The 11,332-nt window shown below is 46.1% G+C and overlaps 2 protein-coding genes across 2 annotated transcripts in view; both read left to right on the top strand.

The window, feature by feature from the left end:
- Nucleotides 1-11,332, top strand: part of GRIN3A (glutamate ionotropic receptor NMDA type subunit 3A) — a 209,187-nt gene that overhangs the window by 184,824 nt on the left and 13,031 nt on the right. The window lies entirely within an intron of this gene.
- PPP3R2 (protein phosphatase 3 regulatory subunit B, beta) lies at nt 2,888-3,464 on the top strand. The gene has a single exon (XM_004710973.2). The coding sequence runs from the start codon at nt 2,888-2,890 to the stop codon at nt 3,398-3,400; it is 513 nt and encodes a 170-aa protein (XP_004711030.1). The 3' UTR covers nt 3,401-3,464.

Here is an 11,332-nt window from a genome sequence, read left to right as displayed (position 1 = left end):
CCCCTCCCCCACACTTCTTTTTGTTCCCCAAACTGAAAGACGATCCTAAAAGAACCCTATCTGGGTCACGCCATGATGCCAACCAGCCATTTTGACATGGCGTACATGGAAGAGTGTAGAATTCTTCAGGGAAGACAGAGAGGTGGAAGAACGGCCTTCAGAAGCATGTCGATATGCTGAGAGACAGCAGCTTCCCCTTTGCAGATGATACCTTTAGCACTGCATACCCAAACCGTGCCCTGGGCATTTTAACAATTAGCTGATAAACAAGTATATGAACATGGCAAAGTTGTTTCCAAGTAAATATTACGGTGTGCTTGGAGAAATGGATTATACGTGAAGGTAAGTAAAGTATTGCTACAAAATCATAGAAAACAGAAATATCGAAACATGAAGCCCAGCCTCCGTTTGGGTCTGTACACTTCTGAAGGTAGTGTTTGCATCGCTGTACCCTTTCCCTGAAGAATTCGGCATCGAAATGGCAATTTGGCATCTCCAAGGGTCTCAAATTGTGTTCCCTTGACATAGTCTTTAAGTTCGGAGAACAAAAACGAAGTCTGAAGGGGCCACATTCGAGCTGTACTTGGACGGGGTGAGGTTTGCCAGCCTTGTAAGATAACCCTTGCTACCCTCAAAGACTTAGAAAGCTATGGTCTTGAAAACCCTGAAGGGCAGTTCTACCCTGTCCTGTAGGATCGCTGAGCTGGAATGGACTCTAGAAGTGAATTGTTTTCTTTTCGTTTGTGTGTTTGTTTTGGTTGTTTTGTCATGGTGGGGGAAAACTCCTTGGTTCATCGTTGCTGGTCTTCTTATCACCCAAGCAGTTTTCCATTTTCTTAAAACTTCTCCACAATAAACCACCTTGACCAAAAATACCCCTTTGGGGTCCCAAAACACAGTCACCTTTACCTTCTGAGCCGTGACTTCTCTGCCTTGGATTTAACTGACTTACCAGATCCCTTAGAAATCCCTGTTTTCACTGGATCCTTTTAAAGACCCCCTAATGAGGCCTAGACAAGTGTATGACTGAGAGAACATGTCCACATGTTTAAACAGGTTTTGTTTGGATTAAAATTTGTAGGTCTGACCTACCCTCCTGAACATAGTATCAGTGAACAGCTGTAAAAGAAAACCTGTGACATGCCGTGTGTTTACGGAGGACAATGACAATGGCTCTATCTATTGACACAGGACCTGTGGCTTAGCTGTGCCAAGTTCAATGTGGTTACCTTTAGATGTGTCATTTGAACGAAATAACAGAGGACCTGCCAATATGTTTTAAAGTGAGGAAGTGTTTGTCTTCTGTTTGATTGAGTGGACTTGTGTTCCCCTATGTCCCTTAGGAATGAATTCCTCTTGAACCAAATTTACTTTTTATGCATTCAGAGTAATTGATGTGTTCAGTAAAGGGAGGTGGAATATGGGGGTGTGTGCGCAGTTTATCTCCAGCAAAAAAGAGCAAATCCAGGTGAAGCAAAGTGGGGAAATATGACATCACCCAGGGCCACCATCGCTCTCAGAACACAGACAGCTTCTCTGGGCACAGAGGGTTGTTCTCAAAGTGTACTGTGAGGACAGCTGCCAGGCACCCGTCCAACAAAAAAATGGATTGAGCATTAAGTGATGGGTTCGAAGTAACGTGGTGAAAGAGGTCATGTTCTCTGGACCTGGCCTGTATCTTCTTGAAAGGTGCCCCCTTCAGTGCACTGTGTATTCTTCAAGGGTGTGTTAGTGTCTACTGATAATCTAAGAAACATAGGCATCGGGCTGCTAACAGCTAGGAGCGCGATTCCAAGCCACCAGCTGTTCCGCAGAAGAAAGACGAGTCTCTCTGATCCTGCCATGATTTACCCCACGGCACAGCTCTGCTCTGTTGAAACCAACAGAATGACAGTGGGTATGGTTTGGGCAGGGAATCTATGTAAGAAATTCCGTGTGATATTAAGCCAGTTTCTTGTAAAGGTGCTGAACCTGGCTCAGTCCTGAAAAGCGGCCAGTGACCACTGTGCCAGAATGGTGTGTGTGTCTGAGTGCACATATATATAATCATCCACGTATAGGTTCCTTTAAGCCTTACAATAGACTTGTAAAGTAAGCACAAGTAGCTATGTTGACGTACACGCTGTCATTCAACAAATATTTACCATCAGTGACACAACTATGTGCCCTCAACTGCTAGCTTCAAGGTTGGCGATTCAAACCCACTATGGAAGAAAGGCCTGGCGATCCGTTCCACAGAGCTGATAGGTAGCTGCCTGCCACTCTGTCTTCCCAGGCACCTACGGGAGGGGTGGGATGTTCCCAAGGGCCACATGCCGTGCACACACCACACAGTCTCTCAGTAGAGTACAGCCAAGGAAACCTTATCGAGCCTAGAAAGCCCTGTGACTCATGGGGTGGCCGGAAAGGGGTATCTTGGTTTGGGTCAGTCAAGCACTGCACCCGGGATTCTGCGATGAACAATATCAAGGTGATTCCTGCCCCCCACCCCCACCCTGGGGCTGTCTTCTAAGTGGGGGCTGGGAGTTGAGGGCATGGGACATGATCACATAAAGAAACTCATGTCCAGGGGAATAGAAGTCATCGAGGAAACCGCCGAAAGGCTGGAAGAAGGAAGCGAGGTGAGGAATTGCCTCCGCTCTCCACACCCCCACCATGCCCAGGGGAACCGCGCCCCCCCCACCCCAATGCTCCAGCCCAGGCCCAGCTTTCCCCTCGCCCCCCTCCCCCAGCAGCCCCCTCCCCCGTCCCCTGTCTCTGCCCCACCCCCCACCGTGGTCCCTCCCACTTCAGAGTCTGAGAACTGAGTGCCAACGGTCCCTGCGCGAGCCCCACCCACGCAGCCGGTGGCCGTGGCCGTGGCAGCGGCAGCGGCAGTGGCCCCGCCATGGGAAACGAGGAGAGTTACCCCCCGGAGATATGCTCTCACTTCGACAATGAAGAGATTAAACGGCTGGGCCGGAGCTTCCGGAAGCTGGACTTGGACAAGTCGGGCACCCTGAGCGTGGACGAGTTCCTGGCCCTGCCCGAGCTGCAGCAAAACCCGCTGCTGGGGCGAGTGATCGACATCTTCGACACGGACGGCAACGGCGAGGTGGACTTCAAGGAGTTCATCATGGGCGCGTCCCATTTCAGCGTCCGCGGAGACGAGGAGCAGAAGTTGAAGTTCGCGTTCATGATCTACGACATCGACAAAGACGGCTACATCTCCAACGGCGAGCTCTTCCAGGTGTTGAAGATGATGGTGGGCGACAACCTGCGCGAGCCGCAGCTGCAGCAGCTGGTGGACAAAACCATCCTCCTCCTGGACAGGGACGGCGACGGGAAAATATCCTTCGATGAGTTCTCGGCGGTAGTCAGACAGCTGGAGATCCACAAGAAGTTGGTGCTGATCTTGTGACCGGTCCCTTCTGTGGCCTCGCTTCTCCTGCGAGACCCCGTCCCCCCGCTGCCGCTGCCGCCGCTCTGAGTGACTCGGAACTGTGCCTCCTTGTCAAAGCCTTATTTTCTAACACGAAAAGTGCAACAAAACGCAGTGTGGCTGAGTTCTTCCTCTCGCTGCCTTCAGCGTAACGCCCAGGAGGTGGGGGTGGGGTGGGGTGGACCGGTGGGACCCTAGTGGGAAACGAAAAAGAAGAAAAATTACTTTTTATAAACGTCTTTCCCCCTTTGGTTTGATTCCCCGAAACCATAGGGACTTATCTCTCGAAGTGTCCGATTTGGAGACAGTTAGACAATTTAAGTCAAATATTAGGTTTTCCGCGGGTGTTCGCATGTCTTACACAACAACTCACTGTTGTTGTTTGCCCTGGTAGCGACCCTACAGGGCAGGGTAGGACTCCCCCTGTGGGTTTCTGAGATGATAACTCTAAGGAGTAGAAAGCCTCTTCTTTCACCAGCAGAATGGCTGGTGGTTTTGAACTACTGACCTTTCAGCTAACAGCCCAATTCCTAACGGTGAGTTTGATGTTGGCTAGTGTTTGCCTGATGACAGTTTTTTAGAAACCAGTTGCCACCGAGACGACTTTGACTCCTGGCCACCGCAAGGGCGTCAGAATAAGACTGTGCTCCCCGGGCTTTTTCAAGGACTGATGTTTCAAAAGCACATTGCAGGCTTTTCTTCCGAGGCCTCTCTGGGTGCACGCGGAGGGTGCCACCTTTCCATTAGCAACTGAACCCAGAGCTGCTGGCCCCGCCCACAGACCCACTTTATGTCCCGTGTCTTTCGTGCCCATTGGTCCTGCTGAGCGAAGCGTCTTCCTCTTTGCTAAGCACCTCCGACTCTCCCTGGCCCAGCCCACCCCCATGATGCGTCTAGAAATCCCTGACCTTGTCAAAGGAGTTAAGGTCTGCTAGGATCCTCGGAGCTCTGTACACTAGCTCCTGAAGAGGAACTGGTTCCAAGACTCTGGGAAGAGATACCCAGACAACGTGTTAGCCCCAGAGAGGCAGGTGTTCAGCGTAGTTGCCCCACCTACCTCCAGCCATGAGTTCAGATAAGGAGTTTTCAGGCGAACAGAGCAAAGATCTTCCAGGAAAAATCTCTCATTACCAACAATCAAATCCCACTCCAGAATGACCCATACAGAGTTAGTCTTCCCTGAAGGACATAGGCAATATAGAGGTTTCTGGAATCACTCCCCAAGATGCCCAAGAGGAGGAGGATGCCGTGGTGTCCAGAGATGCCAAGACATGTAAGCAGGTCTCTGCATTCGAGTGGAGGGTCGCCTGCATTAACCAAGCAGAGAAGCTGAGCACGTTCTCATTTTAGAGAGCCTTGTCTCTAATGTAACCTTCAGGCCACACAATAGTAGGTCTGCACCCGGGTTGTGCTGGAGCCTGCTCCCCAAGAGTCCACATGTGGGTGCCTCCCTCTCCACTCTGCATTCAGTGATTAGCCGCGGGTCACTTGAAACCCACCAGGAGGGAAGAGGGCAGCGCGTGTTTTGGGAGAGTCAGTCGGTCAGCAAATACACCTGTGCCCACAGCTCACTGAGACCCCTGCCTATCACACACTCTCTGGTCTGGGCCACACGCTGGCTTCCTAGAGCCAGGCTGGCTGCAGCATCTGCGCTTGTCCGCCAGCTCCTCCTCCTCATGGGACTACATTGGCTGCTTAAGGGGCTTGAGGTTTCCAAACACCAGGTCCGAGAAATGTCACGCAATTTTTCTCAAGACGCGATGCGTTTCCACAAAATGTATTATCCTTAGACATTGAAGAAGTTGGCGACCCATCTAGATTGAAACATAAAGGAAAGGGAGCCCACAGATATAATGCCTGGCAAGAAACCCCTTGCTGCCAGCTGATTCTATAATAGATTACTTAGCAACCACCAAGAAGAGGAATCCCTGCCCCTTTGGTTCCCATGGGTTCCTAAAATGTGGATCCATCATCAGCAAGTGCTCCCAACTGTACAGGATAATGGACAGTCACACTCACACTTGGTGTGCATTGAGTCACACCTGGGGTTGTTTGTATGTTTGGTTGCTTTTATCACATCTCCACTTCTTATAGCTGTGCCGGCATGAGCAATTGACTTAGCTGGTGTATTTTCTTCAAATTAAATTGACAATCTCCCTATCACAGAGTGATTTTGATGATTCCAAAAAAGATGTATCATACCTAGATCACTTCGAACTCATTTTACTAATTCCTCGGCCTTCTTGCGTCCTCTCTGATAATGCCAACAAGTGAAGGAGAAACTGGGAGTGTAGGGGCTCCCGATGCACCTTAGTGCTTAGCCACACCCACTGGGGAACTAGTGAGATGTGTGTGGGCCCAGCTCAACCTTATTTGTAGAGGGGACAGTAGATGTCTTGATTTTAGAAGTGGAAAAAATCTAAACAAGCCTTTCACCCTAGCCAAAGCTTTTTGAAGGAAACTTTATGATACTCCACGAGGAACGTGAGCATGTGTGCTGCAGGCCAAGAGGACTTCTCAAAGAGAGACATTATTTATGCGCATTCTAAACCATTGGACAATTTGAAATTGTGATCAAGGGTTTGTGACAGTTTGAATTACATGCTCAAATTTGCTATGGAGGGGGAAAGTATTTTAGCATCTGGAGTGCCCAGCTAATTGTCCATTTGGAGTCTACCTAACAGCCCCAAGACTTTGTGGAAATGACCTTGAGAGTCTATTTCTCGCTTCAGCTCTAGAAAAATCTGAGTGTATGAATATTTTGGAAGAAGGGTCACATTCACTTCCAAGTTCAAATGTTTTCAATTTGTTGTTTGTTGTTTGTTTTTAATCTCTCAATTAATTGCTAGTTGCCAACAAATCTAGCTCAGAACAACTCTGTGGAGTGAGGGTCTTGGTTGACATTTACTGGTGGGTTACTGTGTGCCAGTTGCAGTTGTTGACTGTTTTATCTGTTCATCATCACCATAGCCATGCTGTGCAGTGAGTGCCCTCGGTTCTGTTGTTCAGGGGATGCTGACAGACCTTTAACATTGTCTCCAAGGTCACCAGGTCAAGTGGGAAAGCACAGACTTGAATTCGACCTCCTAACCCCAAACTCTAAGCTCCTTTCTACTTCCCTGCACTGTCTTTCATTTGTATGGTTCCTATATTTATATGAAGCATTTGTGGACATTCCAAGGCTGAAGCCTCCGTATGGGCATTCTGTCATCTAAGGAATGGGCTCTAACCATCCAAATATCCACAATCAATGCTCATGGAAGCAGCACTCAGGAGATCAAACGACACACTGCATTGGGTAAATCCGGGGCGCAAGATCTCTTTAAAGTGTTAAAAATCAAGGTTGTTACTTTGAGGACTAAAATGTGCCTGACCCAAGCCAAGATAGTTTTATCTTTATATGCATATTTATATGCATGTGAAAGTTTGGACATAGAATAAGGAAGACAGAAGAATCAATACATTTGAATTATGGTATTGGCCAAGAATACTTAAAGTACCATAGACTGGCTAATGAATAAACACATCTCTTTTGGAAGAAACACAGCTAAAATATTGCTTAGAAGTTAGGATGCTTTGGCTTTGTTTCACGTGCTTTGAACAGATTATCCGGTGAGACCAGTTCTGACAAGAGGACATCCATTAAAAAGAGAAAGACCCTTAACAAGATGGATTGACACAGTGGATGCCAACAATGGGCTCAGAAGATTGTAGGAATGGCCAGGAGCTGGCCATCCCTGGGCATCCTCCCCTTGTACATGGGGTATCTGTGATTCAGAACCCGCAAAACAGCATCGAATGTTTCTATATGCCTTGAGGTATTTCTGATAGTGTTTTAATCAAATCAAACCTCCAGTTTCACAAAAGAGAAGCTTGAAAAGATGAAGTTTTCATCCCCTTACAGAAGGTCACAAGGAAGAGAGGAGCCAGTCAGGATGCAGTATAGCACTAATGAAACATACAACTTTCCTTTAGTTCTTTAATGCCCCACCACTATCATGACCTCAATTCTACCTTACAAATCTGACTAGACCAGAACATGAACACTGCTACAGATAAGAGCCAACAACACAGGGAATCCAAGACAGATAAACCCCTCAGGAACAATAATGAAGATAGAGATACCAGGAGGATGAGGGGAAGGTGGGGGCAGAAATCAATCAAAAGGATCAACATATAAACCCGTCCCAGGGGGATGAACAACAGAAAAGTGGGTGAAGGGACACGGAGGATGATTTAAGATATGAAAATAATCACCTTTAATTTATTAAGGGTGAAGGAGGGAGAAGGAGGGAAAAAATGAGGAGCTGATATCAAGGGCTCAAGTAGAAAGAAAATGCTTTGAAAATGATGATGGTAACATATGTACAAATATGCTTGACACAATGGATGAATGTATGGCTTTTGATAAGAACTGTAAGAGCCCCCCCAAAAAGTATTTAATTAAAAAAAGATGAAGTTTTCTGTCAAGAAGCAAAGAGAAGACAAAAGCAAAGCCCCCATATTTTTATTTATAAGCAGTGCCAAATAAATAAATAAATAGTCATGCATTGTGTGTTAGGAATTAAAGTATGCCCCCACCCAAATAATAAGTGTTGTAAATCCTAACTTCTATGCCTATGGTTATAATCCAATTGGGGGGGGGGGGGCTGTCTTTGTAAAGAGCCCTAGTAGCAGTCGCCAGAAGGTTGCAGGATCAACCTCACCAACTGCTCCTTGGGAGAAAGAGGAGGTTGTTTGCTCAGGGAAAGATTTACAGTCTGGGAAAGCCTATATACAGTCAAAGTTGACTTGATGGCAGTGGGTTGAGTTGGGTTTGTTTTTATAATAATCAGGCAGGATCTAATAACTTTAGTCGGTGCTTTTTGAGATATCAAAGATATTAAACTAGTGAGCAGAGGAGAAGGGGCCAAGATAGATGCCCTGCTGCAGAGAGAGCTCCGAAGAATGCAGAATCCGAAGCTGGAAAGAGAAGAACTTTTCCCTGAAGCCCACAGAGAAAGCCTCCCTGAGAGCCAGAGCCCTGAAATCGGACTGCAATGACAGTGAGTGAGTTGAGCCTCTTAAAGTGTGAGAAAATAAATTTCTCTGTGTGTGTGTGTGTGTGTGTGTGTGTGTGTGTAGTTTGGGGGTGGAGAGGCGAGCACAAATGAATGATAAATTATCCACCTTATAGGGATTGGCTGGACTTCATAAGGATCATAACACTGTAAGCACATTGTCACCGTAATCAAGCTGTCTTGATCAGAGGACACAATCCAACAGCCCGTAGGTTCAAGCTGGCCCTCAAATGTTCACTTACTTTTGTTATTGTTGTTGGTTCTGAGGTATTTGTTCTCACAATATGGAGTCCATGGAGGCACCAACAATTTGTGCTCAACCGCTAGCTTACAAGCTGCAGGTTGGAACCCACCCAAAGGGGCCAAGAAGACGTGCCCGGGCATCTCCTCTTGTGAAGATTACAGTCAAGAAAACCTCACCAAGCCGTCCTCCTACTCCGTGACCCCTGGGTCACTCTGAGTTGGACAATTGTCTTCATGACAGTGGATTTGGGGTTTTTTTGTTTTGTTCTGTCTGTTCAGTCTCATCATACTGTTTTTTTGCCATTATTAAAAACTCTGATAATCAAATGTACAAGAATGCAAGCAACCCTAGGATGAGATGCCAGCAGCCATTTGTTGGATACGTTTCCTCCGAAAGATTGGGAGAAAATTAACAATGCCAGTGAAGATAAACTTACATAGTTCCACTCTTTAGCACAAAAGCTCCAGATGAACTGAATTGTTCACTATTTTCCAAAAATGCAACATCAGTTACAAATATTTATAGTAACCACTGACTGATATTTTCCAGCCACTCATGCAGCTTGCAAAAATCATAATACAACCCAGCATACAGCATTTCAAACTCCTCCATAATACACTCTAGCAACAAAGATAATGGGGAAATTAAATACGGAGGGGAAGGGTTAATAGCTTTTTCGATAAAAATCCATGCCATGACTAGAAAGCATAATGAGGGGATGATTCACACCAAGGAGGCAGAAAATGTAAACATGGAAAAATATCCAGCCTCACTAGTTTAATTAATATAAATTTGAATATCTAAAAAGGAGAACGTGATTCATTACAAAACCACAGGTGGGCGAGCGTGTGAGAATCCTGTGCGTTGGGGCCTCTCAGTGGGCTTTGGGAATGGTTTCAGCCCATCTTGAAAGTTACCTGCCAAGTCATGAGACAACCTCATCAACGCAATACAGAGCTCAAAGAAAGAATCCGCACTCGTCTTTAACAAATGTGCACAGAAGCTTTTAAATACCCCAATATTAATCCTATTAGTGATAAAGACTAAAAACAAATGAAACGTAAGACTACTTGAAAGTAGTTAAGTTGGTTATGCAAAAACAATAGATGAGAACACAAAGCCATTAAAAATAATATATTGAATGACTCTGAAAACCCAGAAAGTTTTTAGAAAATAATGTTCAGGGGTTTAAAAAAAAAAAAGTGTGAGGGGCCTTGAAAGAGTTAACAGAAGAGTCCATTGTCCTTTCCTTCCATTTCTCCATGAGCTCCCGAGGATCATGCATCATATATGTCCTGTCTATGTCTATAGTTCAGAAGAGAAAATAAACATTTGAAATCATCTTTGGTAGTAAAAAGATTGAGTATTCCCTCACTGTTAATCTCTTTAAAAATTTTTCTGAAATTTATCAATTGTCTTACTAATAAATTAAATGAGAGCCCTATGGGTCAGCAGTTCGAACCCACCAGCCCTCCATGGAAGGATGTGGCTTTCTACTCCCCTAAAGACTTACAGTCTCAGAATTCCATAGAGGCTGTTCTACGCTATCCTGTAGGGTCACTATATGTCAGAATTGACTCAAAAGCAATGAGTGAGTAAGTGAATAAGTTCGAATTTTCCCCAAAAACCCACAATGGAGCTCATGTTGCAAGGTATGTACTCATCCAACACCTAAAAGATGGCTGCTGACACCTTGGAGGGATGGGGCTCAAGGAGTTCCAGCAACAGAGGGAGCCGGCTTCACCTAAGCAATAGCGATTTCCAGGACCTGGCAAGAGAGAGCGAATATAAGCAGACCCTGGTTGCTATCAGTCTGATCCTTTGCTCATTCAAAAGTGTGAGGACCGTTCACTTTGGCTCATATAGTGTTTCCCTGGGTTTTGTAGATCATCTCTTTTGCTTCTCCTTTTAAATGTGGACTTGCAAGCAGGACACCACACCTCGTACAGGCATGCATCTCCCACCTGTTTCCACAAATGAGCATTTGAATCTGCCAAGTCGTATTGTCCAGGCTCACCTCTGCTATTAGCAATGCACACCACTATGACTACATCCTTGTCCTGAACACCCCAACCACACCCCCACCCCAGTTCCTTCCAGTCTAGAGGTGACAGCGATCATTCAGTTGTCTGGTCCTCAAAAGAACTGTCTGTTCCAAAGCGGGTGCATAAGCAACTGTGGTGAAGAAAGCTGGTGGTGCCCAGCTATCAAAAGATATAGCATCTGGGGTCTTAATGGCTTGAAGATACACAAGTGGCCATCTAGCTCAGAAGCAATAAAGCCCACATGGAAGAAGCACACCAGCCTGTGTGATCATGAGGTATGGAAGGGATCAGGTATCAGGCATCAAAGAACAAAAAAAGCATATCATTGTGAATGAGGGGAAGTGGAGACCCAAAGCCCATCTGTAGGTAATGGGACATCACCTTACAGAATGGTCCCGGGAAGGAGACAGCCAGTCAGCATGCAGTGTAGCAACAATGAAACATACAACTTTCCTCTAATTCTTGAATGCTTCCTCCCCTCTACTATTATGGTCCCAATTCTACCTTACAAGTCTGGCTAGACCACAGGATGTACACTGGTACAGATAGGAACTGGAAACAC

The sequence above is a fragment of the Echinops telfairi genome, unplaced genomic scaffold (assembly GCF_000313985.2).
Source record: "Echinops telfairi isolate 266 unplaced genomic scaffold, ASM31398v2 ScPeMD7_7410;HRSCAF=8448, whole genome shotgun sequence".
NCBI lineage: Eukaryota > Metazoa > Chordata > Mammalia > Afrosoricida > Tenrecidae > Echinops > Echinops telfairi.
Note: the sequence above shows the minus strand (reverse complement) of the source record. Positions and strands in the feature narration are given on the sequence as shown.